The sequence below is a fragment of the Salmo trutta genome, chromosome 36 (genome assembly GCF_901001165.1).
Source record: "Salmo trutta chromosome 36, fSalTru1.1, whole genome shotgun sequence".
In the NCBI taxonomy this organism is placed as follows: domain Eukaryota; kingdom Metazoa; phylum Chordata; class Actinopteri; order Salmoniformes; family Salmonidae; genus Salmo; species Salmo trutta.
This window is the reverse complement of record NC_042992.1, coordinates 28,334,310-28,356,339: the sequence shown is the minus strand read 5'-3', so window position 1 is coordinate 28,356,339 and position 22,030 is coordinate 28,334,310. Positions and strand designations below refer to the sequence as shown.

The 22,030-nt window shown below is 41.6% G+C and overlaps 1 protein-coding gene across 4 annotated transcripts in view; it reads left to right on the top strand.

Annotated features, from left to right (window-relative positions):
* The first annotated feature begins 149 nt into the window (after nucleotides 1–149).
* LOC115175776 (rho guanine nucleotide exchange factor 2) overlaps nucleotides 150–22,030 on the top strand; it is a 69,489-nt gene continuing 47,608 nt past the window's right edge. The window contains exons 1-6 of one of the 4 annotated variants that reach the window (XM_029735281.1): nucleotides 150–442; nucleotides 13,530–13,813; nucleotides 16,740–16,914; nucleotides 18,165–18,273; nucleotides 19,714–19,753; nucleotides 20,230–20,374. In XM_029735281.1, coding sequence (XP_029591141.1) covers nucleotides 13,542–13,813; nucleotides 16,740–16,914; nucleotides 18,165–18,273; nucleotides 19,714–19,753; nucleotides 20,230–20,374 — 741 coding nt within the window. In that variant the 5' untranslated portion in view covers nucleotides 150–442; nucleotides 13,530–13,541. Of the gene's footprint in view, nucleotides 443–13,529; nucleotides 13,814–16,739; nucleotides 16,915–18,164; nucleotides 18,274–18,663; nucleotides 18,698–19,253; nucleotides 19,540–19,713; nucleotides 19,754–20,229; nucleotides 20,375–22,030 lie in introns of those variants that run through there. The other 3 variants (XM_029735280.1, XM_029735282.1, XM_029735284.1) reach the window with 3 other exon arrangements.

The window sequence follows — 22,030 nt, the reverse complement described above, 5'->3', positions numbered from 1 at the left end:
TCAAGCGATACGTTGAAATTCAAATAAAGATTCATGTATGGGTTTAACAAAATTCCCCAAACGTTATTTATATTTCTTTATAAATTATGATTTGTAACAAACCCGTCCAAAAGGTGCGCGCGCGCGTCTCAGTCCATAGTGCTTGAGCTGCACGCACGCAGTCCACAGGAGGAGGAGATGGGGGAGTGACGATTCTCGCAAGAAGACCAAGGGGCAACACGACAAGAAGTTCTTTGGCGACACTGCTGAGGCGGGTCAACAAACAAATGACCGAAGACTTCGTGTAAACTTTCGACCTGGAAATCGTTTGGCAGTATTCTTACGGAGCAGTCTAGGTGGTGTCTTGAAGCTTGTTTCCTTTTGGATCAGGTTCTTTTCTCTGGAACTATTTCTTGGGATCTCGCGCAGAAAGAAACTGATTGATTTAAATCCAAGAAGAAAGGTAAAAACCGCCGACAGAACTTCTTATTCAAAATATAACTAGGAAAAAAGAGTTTATACACCACCAACTTATTGTACAAACTTTGAAACAAAAACAGTAGTCCATTTGTATTTTAGTGAGTGAATGTTTCGTGGAGTCAGGTACGAGCATCTTCCATAAAAAAAACGTGAATTAGTCTTAATTTTTTTCACATTTGCGTGGATATAAACAATGTTTTCAGTTAGACGGATTTTGATGACTACACTATTTCGGCTAAATTAGCCTACATACAATTATACTGTAGCCTAATTACTACCTTGCTTGTGATATGCTACGACTTGCTTACCTCTCAATTTAGAGTTAAATAAAATGGCAATGTCTTGACCATTCAGAGCAAACCTAACAGTGCGGGTGGCTTACACTAAATGAAATATATATCTAAACCTATACTTAGTTTTGAAAGTCTTGTTTCTCCTGGATTGTTCTTTTAAAGTAAAACGACACACAAGGCAACAGTAAATATGTCGTCCCCTACGAATGATGCAGCGTCCCTCTCCCGTCTTGGGACAATCAGTGTAATTTTGTAAATGCCCGATCTCAATGACAAGACACATCATTCACCCCAGTTTCGTAACATTTTTGCTGGTGCTGTCAGAGATATCACGTACAGACCGAGACAGATCCACAGTACTCTCCCCGATTTCATCGTAGGGGGAAAATTAAGCCTAGGAGCTGGAGACAGAAAGTACAGGAAGTTATGACGATGGCCACCTGTTCAGAACACTTTTCTCAACAACAGTGAAACATAGCACTACAAAAGTATGCTTCAGGATGTATTTCATTATTCTAAAGAGAATGTTAGACTGCTATAGTTTTACAGCAATAACTCGACTCAGCTCTTAGACTCATACCCCATTCATACTTTAACTACAAAGAACCTTTTGCTGGTTCAGAATTGTGGGGGGCAAAAATAAGGGATTCTTACAATGTGCGTATTTAGTCAATCAGACTTTACCTTAGTAGTGTAGGCCTATAGGCAACAACCAGGCAGCAACTGTAGCAGAAGCCCTTTCCTCAACATGCATGTGTCTGAGTGTCCCCATTTCCATCCCAAAGAGATTAGCTAATGAATGCTTCGAGTCATAGAGAGGTAAGGTGAATTCAAGACCCTTTGGCCATCTCTCCCCAAAGAGTCCCAATTGAGTAGAATCTGTAGATAGTCACGCTCAATGTTCAGCTAAGTCATTTTAGTCATTTTAGCAGACGCTCTTATCCAGAGCAACTTACAGTAGTGAATGCATACAATTCATACAATTTCATACATATCATACATTTTTTTCTGTGCTGGCCCCCCGTGGGAATCGAACCCACAACCCTGGTGTTGCAAACACCATGCTCTACCAACTGAGCTACAGGGAAGGCTAAGAATGTGTATCCCCTGAGAGTGAGAGAAAATGAGGAACACATCAATCCTTAAACTCTTTAGCTGTTTTGTGAAGGGCCCATGTCTTTGTGTATTATGGTACATTCCCTAAAGCACTTGTTACCTGAGACTAAACTATCCTCATTGTGCTGCCTGGTGGATTTCACGCTTGAAGTGTGCTACTGACCAAAACCGAGCTGTCGGAATGAAAGGGGTCAGAGAATAAAGTTGTCAAGAAAGGAAACCAAGATTATGCAAGTGAAGAATAGCTTTTGAAGGTACTTACTTAGAACATCTGATACAGGTCTGTCTGTGAGAGGTGGAGTGGAGTTATGGAGGAAAGAAAGACAATGGGTGGGGGGGAGGGAAAGAGATGAGGAGAATAAGAGCAATGTTGTGTGGTAGCATTTTGTCAATTTGGATGTAAAAATGGCTCATGTATTTTCCTACCTTCAACCATCTTTGTTTTATTTCCAGAAAAACACAGGGATGGAAATAGGCCAGTGCCTTTATTGGCACTCCCAATATAAATTTGTGCAGCACCATAAATGTTGAAATATTAACGTGAGCAACCCCCTAGGCATAAGAATATCAATGGTGTTCAAGTCTACTGTTCACTCTCTCGAGTCAATGTATAATTTGACCCCTGCTTCAAAATGTTCCCACATTCTATCTTTGCCTTAGAAAATAAACTGCAGCCTGGCTAATCGCACATCTGTTTTGTGCTGTCTTGACGACCCCTATGGTCATTGATTGTCATGCTATACAGTACAAACAGATCTGAGACCAGGCTACATGAAGTTACCACTTTACCAAATGGCCCCCAGGCAAACTCTCAAAAGATGCACCGGTGACTTAATTCACCTCACCCCCATGAATAGGAAGAAAGAGCAGGAGACTAAAGATAGAGGGGGAGGGAGGTAAGTGGGGGTTTATGGTGGGGAATGAGTGAGTGACATGAGTTGGGGGATGGAGTGATGACAGAGGGAGGACAAAGACTAGAAGGACAGATGGTGGGAAGGTAAGAGGTGCAGTTATGTCTTCTTGCCTAAAGTTTTTAAATTCTACCCATTTTGAGTCGTTCTGTTTGTGTCTAAAGTCTGTCTATAGGGGCGAAAACTGCAGCATGTGATGAAAGTGTAGTCGGCAGCATTGACCACTGCAACATGTGGATGTCAGGATGCAGCTATGTCAATTAAAGAAGTCAGATGCAACCATGTCAGTGAGATTATTCCTTTATTTTATAGAGCTGAAGTGTGAGGGCCTGCACCAAGGCTAGTAGTAGTAGGTGGCTAGTGCGTAAGAGGATAAACTAAGTAGAGTTCTAAAGTACTCAAACCAATAAATATTGTGATAATAGTGGGAACTTCTCAGGTATTTGCATCATATAATTTAATTCAATGGGCAACAAATAGAAGACAGTGGTGCTTGTTTTAAGAAACCAAAAGCTAATTTGTCAACACAGGAAGTAATATGTAATTATCATTTTAGCATGTAATTTTTAAGAGAATACCAGCTAAGTAGTGGACTAATGAGGAATAAGTAAAATAAAATATTTACTCAATATATTGAATAGGTATCATTTTATTCAATAGAGGGACTTTAGAACAGGTCTTTCAAACTTCAGTTTTACCAATTATATTTACTTGTGTTTTGATGCTTTGGTTGCCCATAGAGACTGTTCAAATTTGTTTGCCGAACACTAATCGGTGCTTTGTGTCCCGTCACACTGTCATGCACCTGCAGTCTGAATGGACATACAGTATTACTGTACACACCTTCATCTCTTTCTTTCACTCTCATGGGCTGTTGCCTCGTGTGAATGCACTTTCAGATAAATATTGACATACTGCTAGACATGTCCAGTATGCTTGCAGACTTTTCACTCTGTCGCACATGTGCGCGGACACACACACACACGTTCATTCACTCAGAGTTGAACACTGACGTATTTGCTGACCCATCACACTCCCCATTGTTTTCCATGTTTGCTCTATGGGCCTGAACAAGGATAGGGCGGGAGAGAGTAGGAATATGACAGTTGTATATGATGGGAATTGTTAGAGGAAGACAGAGATATAGAACCTAGTCAGAATAGAAAAAAAGGATAGGGTAATAAATGCCTACTAGTACAAAAGAACCCTTATGCTTATATTGTTCATACTGCCAGTATCAAGTTCTTTTCTTGTTGAAGGCCTACTGGTAGTTGGAAGAGGAAATGTTTAACTGCAACCAGTTAATCCCTTTTGTATGCAGGTTTATACTTGCGACTCATTTGGAGTAGGGTATGTGTATTTGGTGAAAACAAGCCATTTAAAACGGCTGTCATGCATTAATGATGTTCTTCTATTAAGAAGCTCAGCTGAAATTGGCATTGGAGAAGCTCCATTGTTGTATAGATCTGTGTTGCATCCTACGTGTGTCTCAAACTATTTCCTTTCTCATGCATCTGAGCATAACCCAGCTTTTTATATGCTATCTGTGCTGACACACACACACACACACACATATATATATATATATATCCATCCATCCTTCCCAAGGCAAACCAAAATGTCCTGCAACAAGTGCTTGTCAAAACACAGCATTCCCCAACCTGATATTAATTACAGCTTGAATAGAGGGAGGAATAAGGAGAGAGGAAGAGAAAGGAATGAGGTGGGAGAGGATAGAAAAACACTGGGGGAGTGAGCAGAGGTTGACAAAAAGAAAGTGATGAAGTATAGCCTGTATTTGATGACAACTATGCTGGTAAATCTAATATTGATATTGCATTTGTAAGTGTTGCGAGAGTGATGTGAATAGTGATCATGCTATTCATTTGTAACTCCATTACAACACAAGAGCATGATCACTGAGGGTGTTATGTTATGACAGTATAATGGATAATGTTATAAAAATGTTGTGACTTTTTGTGTTAGTGTCATTGTATCAATGGTGTGCTTCTACATCTGCATTGTTTGGTGTTTTAGACTGGGTTTCTGTGTAGCACTTTGACATCGGCTGATGTAAAAAGGGATTTATAAATACATTTGATTGATTGCTAGTGTTGAAGTTGTGGAATCTATTTAACTTGCTATTGTTTTTTTGTGTTATACCTTTTTTGATGTGTTCAATACTAGGCTTTCAAACAGTTTTTATGTTTGTTTAGGGTTATGATAGCCTTTTGTGTTCTAAAAAGAATGGGTTAGGGGAAGTTATATTTGTTTTCAGAGACATGACGAGAGTGTTGTGAAAGGGTTGTACAAATGTTGAGTGTTGTCAGAAGGTTGTGAAAGTGTTGTTCTGTGTGCTATTGGGTGTGGTGGCATCCAAAGCTAATCTAATTTATCTCCAAAGTGTGTGCCCACTGTGTGATTGCATGGTATAACCCTGTGCTTACATTGACGTTCTGCTGATATGACATGTGGATACACTCAAAGCTGTTATCACACTCATATACACACATACAGTGCATTCGGAAAGTAATCAGACCCTTGACTTTTTCTACATTTTGTTAGGTTACAGCCTTATTCTAAAATTGATTAAATTGTTTCCCCCCCCCCCTCATCAATCTACACACAATACCCCATAATGACAAAGGAAAAACAGGTTTTTAGAACTGAGACTTGTCCCAAAGTCACTCCTCATTGTCTTGGCTGTGTGCTTAGGGTCGTTGTCCTGTTGGAAGGTGAACCTTAGCCCCAGTCTGAGGTCCTGAGCGCTCTGGAGCAGGTTTTCATCAATGATCTCTCAGTACTTTGCTCCGTTCATCCTTCCCTCGATCCTGACTAGTCTCCCACTCCCTATCCCCACAGCATGATGCTGCCAACAACATGCTTCACCGTAGGGATGGTGCCAGGTTTCCTCCAGATGTGACACTTGGCATTCAGGCCAAAGAGTTCAATCTTGGTTTCATCAGACCAGAGAATCTTGTTTCTCATGGTCTGCTAGTCCTTGAGGTGCCTTTTGGCAAACTCCAAGCGGGCTGTCATGTGCCTTTTACTGAAAAGGACTTAAAAATATATTTTACTCAATCTACACACAATACACCATAATGACAAAGCGAAAACCGGTTTAGATGTGTTAGATATGCAAATACATAAAAAATAAAAACAGAAATACCTTATTTACATAAGTATTCAGACCTTTTGCTATGAGATTCAAAATTGAGCTCAGGTGCATCCTGTTTCCATTGATCATCCTTGAGATGTTTCTACAACTTGAAGTCCACCTGTGGTCAATTCAATTGATTGGACATGCCTTGGAAAGGCACACACCTGTCTATATAAAAGGTCCCACAGTTGACAGTGCATGTCAGCGCAAAAACCAAGCCAGGAGGTCGAAGGAATTGTCCGTAGAGCTCCGAGATTGTGTAGAGGCATAGATAGATTTGGGGAAGGGTACCAAAAAATGTATCCAGCATTGAAGGTCCTCAAGAACACAGTGGCCTCCATCATTCTTAAATGAAAGAAGATTGGAATCATCAAGACTTCCTAAAGCTGGCCATCTGGCCAAACTGAGAAATCGGGGGAGAAGTGCCTTGGTCAGGGAGGTGACCAACAACCCGATGGTCACTTTGACAGAGCTCCAGAGTTCCTCTGTGGAGATGGGAGAACCTTCCAGAAGGACAACCATCTCTGCAGCACTCCACCAATCAGGCCTTTATGGTAGAGTGGCCATACGGAAGCCACTTCTCAGTATAAGGCTGTAACGTAACAAAATGTTGAAAAATCTAATCAAATCAAATTTATTTATATAGCCCTTCGTACATCAGCTGAAATCTCAAAGTGCTGTACAGAAACCCAGCCCAAAACCCCAAACAGCAAGCAATGCATGTGAAAGAAGCACGGTGGCTAGGAAAAACTCCCTAGGAAAAACTCCCTAGAAAGGCCAAAAACCTAGGAAGAAACCTAGTGAGGAACCAGGCTATGAGGGGTGGCCAGTCCTCTTCTGGCTGTGCCGGGTGGATATTATAACAGAACATGGTCAAGATGTTAAAATGTTCATAAATGACCAGCATGGTCAAATAATAATAATCATAGTAGTTGTCGAGGGTGCAACAAGCACGTCCGGTGAACAGGTCAGGGTTCCGTAGCCGCAGGCAGAACAGTTGAAACTGGAGCAGCAGCATGGCCAGGTGGACTGGGGACAGCAAGGAGTCATCATGCCAGGTAGTCCTGTGGCATGGTCCTAGGACTCAGGTCCTCCTAGAGAGAGAAAGAAAGAAAGAAAGAAAGAAAGAAAGAAAGAAAGAAAGAGAGAAAAAGAATTAGAGAGAGCATATTTAAATTCACACAGGACACCGGATAAGACAAGAGAAATACTCCAGATGTAACAGACTGACCCTAGCCCCCGACACATAAACTACTGCAGCATAAATACTGGAGGCTGAGACAGGAGGGATCAGAAGACACTGTGGCCCCATCCGATGATACCCCCGGACAGGGCCAAACAGGCAGGATATAACCCCACCCACTTTGCCAAAGCACAGCCCCCACACCACTAGAGGGATGTCTACAACCACCAACTTACCGTCCTAAGACAAGGCCGAGTATAGCCCACAAAAAAAGAGAAGGGGTTTGAATAATTTCCGAATGCACTGTACATACACCGCAGTACACAAACAAACTCCCTCCCAAAGACATGAGTAAACATAGTTGGGAGCATTCAGTACAGGTACAGGTAAACATTTGCTTAAAGTGGATGTAACTACACTGCCTGGGGCATATTTCACTACAGAATTTGTTAGATAATTGCTAATGAACTTGGAGCTTGGCATCACCCTATGAGGGTTCTGTAACATGTACAGTTGCTATAGCAAATTTGGAATAATTTACTTTTTAATGCCCCCAACTGTAGTTGTAGATACTTTACCTCCGGTGAAGTATGTGTTTGCGTATGTCAGCGTTTCCGTTAGCCGGCTTTTGGCCTGTCAAAAAAGAAGTTGAAAAGCTGGTAAATAAAATGGTAACGGGCCGGGAGAAGGAAAAAAATCTAATTGCTAAGTATTGCTTTTTAGAGTGTTCATTGATGGAAATAGACTTGAATGGTCATGCTTATCGGTCTATAGGTTAATTTGCACAATTTAGTGGAATTAAATTGGTGCCTGTGTAGGCTACAGTATATTTGTTATGCTCCCGAGTGGCGCAGCGGTCTAAGGCACTGCATCTCAGTGCTAGAGGCGTCACTACAGACACAGCCTGGATACGAACCAGGGTATCACAACCGGCCGTGATTGGTAGTCCCATAGGGCGGCGCACAATTGGTCTGGCGGCTCACAATTGGCCTAGCGTCGTCCGGGTTTGGCCGGTGTCGTCGTAAATAGGAATTTGTTCTTAACTGAATTTGTTCTTGAAAAAATTATCTTATCACACGCATTGAGCATACAGAGCCTTCGAGTGCAGTCTGTCAGACAGCACGAGAGCTGCTGCTGCAGCTACAGCTGCTGCCGTATCCCAAACAGTAAAGGAAGGAAGGCAGGCTTCATCAGTGCGTCACCCACCACTTTGCAATGAGCTGGAGGCAGTAGGCTATGCATTTTGAAAAAATATAGTTAATTGTTTAAAACCTGAACATTTTAATACATATTGAGGCATGTCTTACCTTGCTTCAAAGTAGCCTATTAGATCTCTTTCTAAATTTCAAACTGATATTTTCATATAAACTCAACAAAATAAGAAACGTCCCTTTTTCAGGAGCCTGTCTTTCAAAGATAATTCGTACAAATCCAAATAACTTCACAGATCTTCATTGTAAAGGGTTTAAACACTGTTTCCCATTGTTCAATGAATAAACAATTAATGAACATGCACCTGTGGAATGGTCGTTAAGACACTAAGCTTACAGACGGTAGGCAATTAAGGTCAGTTATGAAAACCTAGGACACTAAAGAGGCCTTTCTACTGACTCTGAAAAACACCAAAAGAAGCATGAGGACTGTGAGACGTGTCCGTACTGTGAGTGCTGCAGAATGCTCAATGAGGTTAAGAATCCTAGAGTGTCAGCTAAAGACTTACAGAAATCTCTGAAACATGCTAACATCTCTGTTGATGAGTCTACGATACACTAAACAAGAATGGTGTTCATGGGAGGACACCACGGAAGAAGCCACTGCTGTCTTAAAAAAACATTGCTGCACATCTGTAGTTCGCAAAATAGCATCTGGATGTTCCACAGCGCTACTGGCAAAATATTCTGTGGACAGATTAAACTAAAGTTGAGTTGTTTGGAAGGGGAAAAAATGGTACAGCCCACCAACATCAAAACCTCATCCCAACTGTAAAGTATGGTGAAGGGAGTATCAGGGCCTGGACAGGTTGCTATCATCAACGGAAAAATGAGTTCTCAAGTTTATCAAGACATTTTGCAGGACATTTTGCAGGAGGATGGGTTGGGTGATGCCACAGGACAAAAACCCAAAACACAGAAGTAAATCAGCAACCGAATGGCTTCAACAGAAGAAAATACACCTTCTGGAGTGGCCCAGTCAGAGTCCTGACCTCAACCCGATTGAGATGCTGTGGCATGACCTCGAGAGCAGTTCACACCAGATATCCGAAGAATATTTCTGAACTGAAACAGTTTTGTAAAGAGGAATGGTCCAAAATTCCTCCTGATCGTTGTGCTGGTCTGATCCGCAACTACAGAAAACATTTGGCTGAGGTTATTGCTGCCAAAGTAGGGTCAACCAGTTATTAAAACCAAGGGTTCACATACTTTTCCACCCTGCACTGTGAATGTTTACACGGTGTGTTCAATAAATACATGAAAACATATAATTGTTTATTAGTTTAAGCAGACTGTGTTTGTCTATTGTTGTGACTTAGATGAAGAGCAAAGTTTATGACCAATTTATGCAGACGTCCAGGTAATTCCAAAGGGTTCAAACTTTTTCTTGCCACTGTAAATGATCCATGCGGGCTGGGAAAATCCTTCCAAGCGAGTTTGAAAACCAAATAGCCAATAGCCCAGTATGAGGAAGGAGAATAAGTTATCATAAACGCTTTTAAGAGGAGTTAGTCATGAACAGAAGCTTATTTTCCAAATATTCTAGCCTACGAAGGTGTCCTAAAGTTGTGGCTTTCAAAAATGACAACAAAAGTCTATAGCACGTCAGTCATTCCACAGAGGGCAAAGTGTCTGCAGGGTTTTCGCTCCACCCTTGTACTTGATTGATAAATGAAGGTTACTAATTGGTAAGGAACTCCCCTCACCTGGTTGTATAGGTCTTAATTGAAAGGATAAAGCAAAAACCTGCAGACACTTGTCCCTCCGTGGAATTAGTTTGATACCCCTGATCTGTAGCCTAAGCCAAGGCATAGGCTTTTCTGAATCACAGCTTTATGATCGAACAAACAATATATTTTTTCTGTTTTATGAGGCAAATAAAGCAATTATCAAGTTCTGAAGACAGTAGACTACTTTATCCAGCCAATGATGTCATAATTTGACTGCATCTCAGTGCAAGAGGCGTCACCACAGTCCCTGGTTCGAATCCAGGCTGTATCACATCTGGCCGTGATTGGGAGTCCCATAGGGTGGTGCACAATTGGGCCAGCGTCGTCCCGGTTTGGCCGGGGTAGACCGTCATTGTAAATAAGAATTTGTTCTTAACTGACTTGCCTAGTTAAATAAAGGTTACACACACCACACGGACCAGTAAAACATAATCAAAAGCTATTTCTTTCACTTGCTGTGCTGTTTCGTTGTTCATTTGACCAGTCGTTTCATTCTCAACCAGGATTTCTCATACTATGGAACGCTGTTTGGGTCTTTGCGTGTGAAATCAGCTTGTTGACCAATCAGGACCTGAATATGACTGCATCATATAATTTAACGCGTTCATAATATTTTTTTACATGGTGTAATCAATGTGTAATAACTATATTTCATCGATACGTATGCTATGATGCTGGTAAAGTTGTCTCGCACACCTACAGTGCTGGTCATTAAAAAAGCTAGCAAGCTCATGGATGCAGACACTGTTCTTCCCCAAAAACATAGCAAAAACGACATCTGTTTCAGTAGCTATATAGTTAGTTAGCAAACTAGATAGCTAGGTGTCATCTAAAATAACCATAATTTATAAGACAATTCTTAGTTGATTAATGGTGGTCGGACCCATCTATGTGAAGCTAGCCACAAAAAAGATTAGCCACAATAGTGCAGTTAGCTTTCAAAATAAAGGTATGTCATTGACAGTGATACAAATAGTAGAATTATGCAATAATTGAAAGGATCATGCTAAATGAGGTTGGAATGTTATAAAATCAACAAAAGACAATTTGTTAATTTGACAAATCTGTTGAAATCACACTGGATGTATTATACTTTAGAGTTGCATTGGTGGCATACTTATTTCACTGTACAGCCTTACCTATAGATTGTGGATCAAGGACATGGGGTATCAGTCTACTCAGTGACACCCAGAGAACATTAGCATCGTAGCTCTTATTGCGGGACTCTGAAACAACTGTAAATTGAGCCACATTTGTCAACCTATGTGTATTGAACACTATTCCAGTGGAAACACAATACTACGTGGATGTTTTGGAGTCTGATAACTCTGGGTATTGAGTAGACTGATTCCCCAATCCTTAGGTAAAGCTGTACAGTGCAATATGAATGTCAATACACACAATAGGCTGACTGGGGAGGTGATTCCACACAGTCACAGTCCCGCGATAAGAGCTACAACGCTAATATTTGCGTAAACTCTGCAGTTAGATTCTGTGGGTGTCACCGAATAGACTGATACCCCATTACATTGCTTCACATTCCAACCTTGTTTAACATTTATCTAGTCTATATATGGCATGATTCCACCAAATGTAACCTTCTGTATCATTTTCAAGAGGTACTTTTTTTTGAAGGCAAACCACAAATTCCACTATTGTGCCTAATCCTTATTGTGGCTAGCTTCACAACACATAACCCGGTCTGGTCGAGCCTCACTAGCCAGATGAATCTACCTGGCTGCTTATAATGTTAGCTTTGGGCGACAGGGTTAAGTAGCTGGCTAGCTATTTATTTTCATGAACTGAAGTTCAATTTCATTAGGCAAGTGGCTCCCTAGCTAATACTTACTCACAAGGATTCTTAAATCATTGCTAAGAATAATGAAAATGACTGCAGTTTCTACTGGTCATTGTTTTCAGGCTGGCTGTATTGGTGTTAGCTAGGTACCAAGCTAAAGCTAGCTACCCCAGAAGTTGCGGTTGAACAAATAATGCTTTATTACCAACGCAGTATTGTAAATACATTGTTCGTGGCTGGTGTTTGCTTGTTTGCAGACTTTTTTTGTACAGCTTTGACAGTGCTACTGATAGTAGTGGTGGCGCTTGGCTTGCACGTGCAAATTCAGAACACACAACATTCTATAATAGAACTGTGTTATTTGACGTGTCAAATTAAAAGCTTATTTAACGTGTCAAATAGTTATTTGATGTGTATCTTTTGACATGCAAAGACCCAAACAGCATTCCATAGTATGTTGTGAAGCTAATAGCAGTGACGCTGTTACTGTGTAACTCGGGAAGGGCAACATGTGTACCGGTGCTTGACCAGTCGGTGAAAGCCAACATCACCCACGACAGAGAACGGTTGATTGTCAAGGGCAATGAATTCCATTATCTTGGCTTTAATGGATTTCGCCTTTGAGTTGTCTCGCTGAAATGTTCTTACTCTTTCAAATGGCTGCTCGACTTGTTGACTGCTCGACCCACACAGCAGTCATTGTGGGCTAGGTTAGGAATGCTGTTTTTGCATGTGTAGCGCAAAATTTTACGTGGCGTCATTACGTCATGTACCTATGTTATATAGGTATGCATGTCGGCTTTAACATCGGTTTTGCACATCGACGTTAAACTAGACATCGGGCCAATACCGACGTTGGCATTTTTAGCTAATATCGACAGATTCCGATATGTTCACCGACTATATTGTGCATCCCTAGTCATAATGGTAAGACAGCCCGTTCCTCATCAGACAGTCACTGCTCCATCACAGTGCGCCAGACAGACAAACACACAAACCTGCTCCATGCTGAAGCTCCACCAGAAAGAAATATTAGAAAAGATTTGCCTGCACTTAGCCTCTGCCCAGGCTTTCAACAACATTATCTTTCGTCATGATTCGTCCAGTTGCATTTGAATTTGCGCTATAGCCCAACTTTTGTCTTTAGCTGAGTTAAAACTGCGATATGTCACTTTCTGGGTGATCCGACCAAATTCACATAAAAATCAGAGTTATAGAGCTGTCAGTCTCATTGAAAGCAAGTCTAAGAGGTGGTAGATCTGTTCTATGTGCACTATTTCTATGCTTCTCGTGCTTAAGTTTAGTTTTCCATCTTTTACTTTCGGTTTTGTACACCAGCTTCAAACAGCTGAAAATACAATATTTCTGTTTATGGAAAAGATATTTCACAGCAGTTTAGATAATACAATGATTCACTATACTTGCTTGTTTTGTCTCACAAACTGAAATTAGGCAAAATATTTTAATTTTCGCAACCATGAAATGGCGGAGCGATTTCTGCATGGTGCATATAAAAAAAATAATCTAACATTTAAATATTTTTTGGGGGGGCGATAGCATATTATATCACAATGTTTTATGGCCACATAATCACGATAGGACCAAGGTTGACGTCGCCCATCCCTAGTGAACAGTATGAGCTCTCACTGTGCCCTTCTCTTACTTCAGCCCCTCATCCAGATGCCGACCACCCCTTCCCCGTACGCCCACCCACCAGCTTGCCTGCCCTCTTCCTCCACCATACCACCTCTCCCCCCCTATTTCCCATACCCCTCCCCGCCATGCTCCCCAGGCCCTGGGGTGAAGGGGGTTAGCAGGGCCGGGGGGGTTACCCTGCGCTCTCCGGCCACCCGTCACCTCACCCACCTGGACCCCTGGCGGAGACACAGTTGGGAGCCCGGGGCTATCGTTACGGTGCAGCAGAAGGGGCCGGAACCCAGCGACAACCGCAGGTAAGGAGCGCAATAAACATACAATTCTATACGGGAATCCTTATGTTTATATTCTATCCATTTACAAAACAATATATTTTTGAAATCTATTATACAGAAACAATGGAAATGTGTAAAAATGTTTGTCAGAGTACCCAGTCCCACCACACAACTACAATATAGCTTGAATAGACACTCTTATCCACACACTCTTAAATCACATGTTCACACCCAAATATACAGTCAAATCTATCAACATCAGTGTATGATCTATTTGAAAACCATATTCATGTGGATCTCAGGCAGTCCCTCCAGAATTTAGCAGGGATTTTTTTCTGATATTTGCCTGCAAAAATGCTTGATATGCTGCAGCAATTCTGACATTGTGCGTGGCATTGTGCATTTTGTCCAATTTGGTGCAAAAAAATGCGCTGACAAGGGAACTTTTGATGTGGCTTGGTTGAACCATGCTATTTGGTAAATGTGCAGTGATTGGTTGAAATTGCAAGCCATCTTTTTGTACTGCTTGATTTTGCTAAATCATTTGCAATCACAAAATCCTGGAGGGACCGCTCACTGATAGTTAACCCCCTACTCAATCTCTTTTTAACTCTTTCTCTTTCACAAAATTCATAGGAAGCTTTAAAGGAAAACCACCCACAAACTATCTTTTGGCATTTATTTCATTAGTCCATTGTTGACTTAGTCAAAAAAGGTTTTGCTTGTCAGCAATCAAGTTTTCAAGTTACTTTCAAAATACAGAAATCATCCCCTCATGATGACAGTTTGGGACTATGTCAACAATGGACTAATGAAACAAATGCCAAAAGATAGTTATTGGGTAGAATTTTCCTTGAATGCCTTTTTAGTTGATGAAACTGTCTTCACATCTCTTAAAAGCGCATCCTTTTCACCTTGTCACATGATTTACCTTACATTTACATTTAAGTCATTTAGCAGACGCTCTTATCCAGAGCGACTTACAAATTGGTGCATTCACCTTATGATATCCAATGGAACAACCACTGACAATAGCACATTTCCCGTGGGCGGTAGTTACAAGGTAAATCATTTGGCACAAGCCTTGGTGAAAGCTTGTTGATATGACTGGTAAGGGTTGGTTTATCCCACAACGGCCCTGTCTTGGGAAGAGAATTGGGTGTGTCCAGATGCACAGACATACAGTGCCTTAGGGAAGGAATTCATACCCCTTGACTTTTACCACATTTTAATTTACAGCCTTATTCTAAAATGGATTAAATCGTTTTTTTTCTTCATCAACACCCAATACCCATAATGACAAAGCAAAAAAAATATTTTTAGAATTTATGGCAAATGTATTAAAATAAAAACCTGATATGACATTTACATAAGTATTCAGACCCTTTACTCAGTACTTTGTTGAAGCACCTTTGTTGAAGCGGGCTGTCATGTGCCGTTTACTGAGGAGTGGCTTCCGTCTGGCCACTCTACCATAAAGGCCTGATTGGTGGTGTGCTGCAGAGATGGTTGTTATTCTGGAAGGTTCTCCCATCTCCACAGAAGAACTCTGGAGCTCTGTCAGTGACCATCGGGTTCTTGGTCACCTCCCTGACCAAGGCCCTTCTCCCCTGATTGCTCAGTTTGGCCGGGCAGCCAGCTCTATGGAGAGTCTTGGTGGTTCCAAACTTCTTCCATTTAAGAATGATGGAGGCCACTGTATTCTTGGGCACCTTCAATGCTGCAGACAGTTGTTGTTACTCTTCCCCAGATCTGTGCCTCGACACAATCCTGTCTCGGAGCTCTACGGACAATTCCTTTGACCTAATTGCTTGGTTTTTGCTCTGACATGCACTGTCAACTGTGGGACCTTTATATAGACAGATTTGTGCCTTTCCACAGGTGGACTCCATTCAAGTTGTAGAAACATCTCAAGGATGATCAATGGAAACAGGATGCACCTGAGCTCAATTTCAAGTCTCATAGCAAAGGGTCTGAATACTTATGTAAATAAGGTATTTCTGTTTTTATTTTTAATACATTTGCAAAAAATATATAAAATAACAGTTTTCACTTTGTCATTATGGGGTATTGTGACGAGGAACATTTTGTATTTAATCCATTTTAGAATAAAGCTGTAACGTAACAAAATGGGAATGGGTCTGAATACTTTCTGAATGCACTGTATGAGCACATGCATCAAACTCACACTGGTATGGGCAATCTACCTCTCTTGCATGCATGTGCGCGCGCACACATACACCGCCCAGAGAGTAGCCATTGTTGGACAACATCTCTCCCCCTCCCCTCACACAAAGAGAACACCACGACAGGTCCAGTCAGACAGTGTTACAACCACAACACACACATACAGTGAGGGGAAAAAAGTATTAGATCCCCTGCTGATTTTGTACGTTTGCCCACTGACAAAGATATGATCAGTCTATAATTTTAATGGTAATCAATTTATAACATTTTTGACATGTGTTTTTCAGGATTTTTTTGTTGTTATTCTGTCTCTCACTGTTCAAATAAACCTACCATTAAAATTATACACTGATCATTTCTTTATCAGTGGGCAAATGTACAAAATCAGCAGGGGATCAAATACTTTTTCCCCTCACTGTACCTCCTTGCCTTGACACGTATCAGGAGTTACGGCGACAACCTCTCATGTGCAACTATAGTCATTGTGAACTAGTGATTGGTAGTGAGTATAAATGTTCGGAGACTTTCTTTACAGAAGAGAGAGACCCTTCCACTTCTATCTTGGTTACTTTTGCAGACTGTCCCTTTCTCATCTTTCTTCTCTCTACTTCTATTCTGCAAATGTTTCAGGAAATTTTATTGGGAAATGTGATGTCTGTATGTATTTGTGGAGGATTTCTATATTTGTAAACTGACAATGCCTGTCTTAATTGCTCCTGAGGGGATAAATAAAGTTCAACTGAACTGAATCTCCCCTTAGTGTGAGTCTGGAGAACCTGGACCCCGAGGAGATGGAGAAGGTTCTGGGTGCTGCGCTGGATGTCCAGCGAGGGGGGAGGGATCCTCGGAGGAACCCCATTACCCAGGAGGGCTCCCTGTCCTCCCTCACAGAGGAAGAGGCAGGGTCTGACTCGCAGCACTACTCCGTATTGGAGGTGAGCCTGTACAATCAGGGTTGTGTGATTGGACGAGCAGGGTGTCACTCATTCTGAATTGAGATAACCATAGGGACTTTTAATGCTATGAAAGTTGTGGGATGAGCAAAATGTAATGTTTTTTGTTGTTGTAATGTTAATGTACACTACTGTTCAAAAGTTTGGGGGTCACTTAGAAATATCCTTGTTTTTGAAAGAAAAGCAAAAAAAATTGTCAGTTTTAAAATAACATCAAATTTATCAGAAATAGAGTGTAGACATTGTTAATGTTGTAAATGATTATTGTAGCTGGAAATGGCAGATTTTTTTATGGAAAATCTACATAGGCGAACAGAGGAACATTATCAGCAGCCTAGAAGGCCAGCTTCCCGGAGTCGCCTCTTCACTGTTGACGTTGAGACTGGCGTTTTGCGGGTACTATTTAATGAAGCTGCCAGGCTTGCAAGCCGAAGAACACCATCCTAACCGTGAAGCACGGGGGTGGCAGCATCATGTTGTGGGGAAGCTTTACTGCAGGAGGGACTGGTGCACTTCACAAAATAGATGGCATCATGAGGGAGGAAAATTATGTGGATATATTGAAGCAACATCTCAAGACATCAGTCAGAAAGTTAAAGCTTGGTTGCCAGTGGGTCTTCCAAATGGACAATGACCCCAAGCATACTTCCAAAGCTGTGGCAAAATGGTTTAAGGACAACAAAGTCAAGGTATTGGAGTGGCCATCACAAAGCCCTGACCTCAATCCTGTAGAAAATGTGTGGGCAGAACTGAAAAAGTGTGTGCGAGCAAGGAGGCCTACAAACCTGACTCCATTTCACCAGCTCTGTCAGGAGGAAATGGGCCAAAATTCACCCAACTTATTGTGGGAAGCTTGTGGAAGGCTACCCGAAACGTTTGACCCAAGTGAAACAACTAAAAGCAATGCTACCATACACTCAATTAGTATATGTAAACTTCTGACCCACTGGGGATGTGATGAAAAAAATAAAAGCTGAAGTAAATCATTCTCTCTACTATTCTGACATTTCACATTCTTAAAATAAAGTGGTGATCCTAACTGACCTAAGAGAGGGAGTTTTTACTAGGATTAAATGTCAGGAATTGTGAAAAACTGAGTTTAAATGTATTTGGCTAAGGTGTATGTTAACTTTCAACTGTATATGTGAAAATAAAGATTTTTTTTCCTCCAATTTGTTGTTGGGTCACAGGAGCAGTGCAATGCTCATTTTGTGTAATTGTGCGTTAAACAGGAGCAGTCGAACCAGCTGCAGGGTTGCAGTGCATCGGCCCCAACCCTCAGTGTGGCGCGTCACAGAACCCTTCAAAGCACGGCCCCCCGACCACGCTCCGACTGCTACGGTAAGCCTACGCTGCACGCCTGGGTCGTGTTCGTTATGTACCAAACAAAGAAAACGGGGAGGGCCTACCTGGAACTGTCCAATAAGAAACAGATTTTTGTTTCCTTTTGCAAAACATTTTAAGTGTTCTGTTGTGTGCCCTAATGAACACAACCTGTGGTCAGACACAAGTTCACAGGGTTAAAGGGGTCACATGGGCTGCCTGCGGTCATATTCTGTATCCCTTCACCCTAAAGTGTACACTCGTTTCTCCCGTATTTCTTACACCTGTCTGTCCATTCCTTTTTAAATTCAGTCCATGAAGGGGAGTGGACACTGTGGAGAAGGGTAGAGAATTGGAATGCAGCCAAGGAATGTTACCTGAAGCTCTAAAGTAGCTGTTTCCAATGTTTTCTGGGCAGAGTGTATCCTATCTCTAGATATGAGTAAGTCTATAAACTCCTGACTCTTCCCAAACACTGCTCTGACTGCAGTCTTTCTTGCCTTTATGCGGTCTGTAACGTATCCAGACTGTGTCATTGTGCTTTGTTTTTGTTTACACTAGTTGAATAATTTTGTAAATGTCATGTGGGTATATTTAATTATTATAATTGGGTATTGTAATTTGCACTAAGTGCATTCCTGTTTTTGTTTGTCAATGATTGTCAGTTTTTGCACGTATGTTTGTCAGGATTGTTACTCAGTGTGTATGTGTTTGTTTTTCACTGTTTGTGTTTATTGTGTTTCACTGTTTGTGTGTACTGTTTTTCAGTTTGTGTGCATGCTTCAGTCTTTATTTCTCATTGTTTGGCTCTGTCTTTTGTCTCTCAGTATGTGATTCTTAAGGGTTTGTTTGTCCATGTGTGTGTTTCTCAGGTTTTTTTTGTGTGCCCCTGCCCCTCTTTGTGTGTGTAGGCCTCCATCTCTGTATGCACCAGTGTTTGTGTGTGTGTGCAGCACTGCGGAAGCTCTCTTCCTGTGTTTGTTCTGTCGCTAGCCCCAGTCCCAGGTTCACAGCAGAGCCTCCATTTCTACTGCTAACTCTCCCATCTCTCTTCTCTTGCTCTGTACTAGTCTCCTCCACTTCAATTCCTGCTCAGATGACCAACTTGGTTTTACTATAATATCTTCCATCATTCTCTTCCTATCCCTCTCTTCTAACCTGTGTTCTCAAACTCAGTAGCCTATAGGCTATCTGTGCCTCTCACTCTCATAACAACTTACTCTTTGTGCTTGGCAAGTTTATTATTGGTAAAAGATAGCACTGCAGCCCTTGAATGAGCATCAGGTGATTGGGACATTAACCTACTTTGTGTGTTTAAAAAATATATATTTTGTTGTGTATTTTTTTTGTTCTGCCTTGTTCTAGACATAGCTGTTATTGAGAAGTTCAGCCAGAGTCATACGCTTTGGAGAGTGTTTAGGAAGGTGTGTTGAGTGTCTTGTGATCTGTGCATTCCAGAGACTTTACCCTACCGTCAACTTGGAGGATCCACGCAGAGGTGAGTTGCCTTTCTCCCGTTTTCCCTTTTGTGCAAAGGAGGCCGCCATTTTGGATCTATTTCCTTTAGCAAACTGGTGTCTCAATTCTGGGCATGTTTTGTCTCGCGCATTGCAGTCTCCATTCTGGCTCTGTATCCTGTTCTGACAGAAGCCACAGTGCCTTTTATAGTTGTGTCCGATGTTATTAAATGACCGTTTACAGTCAATCCTAAAAGCGGTCTGCAGTGATAATATGCAATCTGGCATTCCTCTCTTTCTCCACTTTTCTCCCGACCTCTCTTCTCTTTGTCATTTTATCATATCATTTTCCTTCCTATAATCCTCTCTAAATCGTTCCTGTCTTCTGTCCCTCTCCTCTAATTCTTCCCTTTGCCAACCTCCATCCTCTCACAAACTGTCATGTTTTCTCTCTTTTCTTTGTCAAACTTTCCTGTCCTTTTCCCTCTCTTCATGTTCTCCTTCTCTCCTCCCGCAGTGTGGATAGTGACCTGGGTCTGCTGCTCTGGGGCAGAGAGGGAAGCTGGACAGAGGTCGAGAGAGACGTGGCCCAGGAGGAGAGGACAAGCAGCCCTTTAGAGCGCACCTTCAGTTTCCTACGCAAGATGGCCGGCAACCGCAAGGTAGGAGAAGCCTACTTTCTGCAGTAGAGTCAATCGTATTTTTATTGACATTGATGGATATGTATGATGGAGAGACCGTTAGAGGAGAAACCGTGTAGAAGATCGGGATTCCATCCCTCGCAGACATTGGATCGCATAAGTGCCATTGGTGGCGGCCTTAACCAGCCCGACCAACCCACATCACACAATATCTAAAACCCGTTATACATCTAAGGTCTCTTCCTAATAGGGTAATATTGTTATGACAACCAAAAACACTGTATAGTAGTGCTGATCATATTGAATTGCGGGCCGTAGACTTGCTCCCAAAGTAATGGTAGAGGAAACAGTGAGTCAGAAAAAAATTGACCTTTGAACAAGGTGTGTTGACTCATGACTTAAATGGAATGGCGAGCAATAAACATGTCTGCATATATTTGTTTGTTGTCATTAGTTGGTGATATTGGAATCATTTTGTCCCATAAGTAGCCATTAGTTGTGATAACTGCATAATTGTGTCTAGTATAGTCAACCTATGGGCTTAGAGACCTAGGAGGTTGTGTACTTATCACACAACAGAGTGGATGCTCGCTGGACAGAGTGCATACTTCTTGATTATTGGCTTTTGTTGGTTACAGTGGACTTTGTCCGTGGTCTTTATAACTATGTAGTATACTGTGAAAGGGACTGGTCATTCACTTGCAATGACTGACCACTTACATTGAGTAACAACACCAGCAAAACATTACAATGGAAACAATGTTTTTTTACGGATTGGCACTCAAATAATTTCAATTATTCTGTTTATTACATATTCAATACGTATGTTGCTACTTTTTTTGTGTTTCAAAGCCCTGAAATTCCCTGAGATATTACTTGTACTTGACTATGTACTACTGAGAATGTGTATGTACCAGTTATGTCCATCAGAGGGCAGAGTAAATCACATTATTTTGTTTTGAGCGCCTTTATAGCTTTGCAGTCAGCTTTTCTCTCCCTCCCTCACTGTCAACCCTCCTGCTACCAGTTAGAATCTGGTAGAGGACAGCTAGGTGTTGGTAGCATGGTCCGAAAACAGTTTCTGCTCTCTTGCTAACTCCTACAGTTATTGTCATGCCAGCCTGGAACAAACAGATCTAGGCTAGGGATTTTTTTGGCACTGGTGCATTAAGCAGCCCGACAATGCTGAGTCAACCATCAGAGCTTGTACAATCCATAAACTGAAGGGTAAATGGCTTTCAACGCTAACAGTCTGACTAATTTAGCGTGACTCAAACTTGCTTTTCCCTGTATCAGATGGAGTTCGCTTGGACTTTAAACATCATGTGCACACTCATACATAGGCACACACACTAATGATCTCTCACTCACACACATGTCCAACTCACTTACACCCACACACACGGTCATGGATTAGTGTTCCAGGGAATTTATGACAATTTTCCAGCATATACTGACTGGAGGCCATGAGAACATACCATTGGCAACACACTGTAACACATGTCCCATCGGAGTCTGGTTAAAACATCTAACTATGCCTTGACCCCAGAGAATGTTGTATACACTTTATCTACTTTTTAAACAAAGTAGCCTACAAATACTATCCACGTCAGGGGGGTCTAGATAAATGAGAGTACTATATGGAGCCTAGCCAATGGTGATCCAATGGACAGTTGT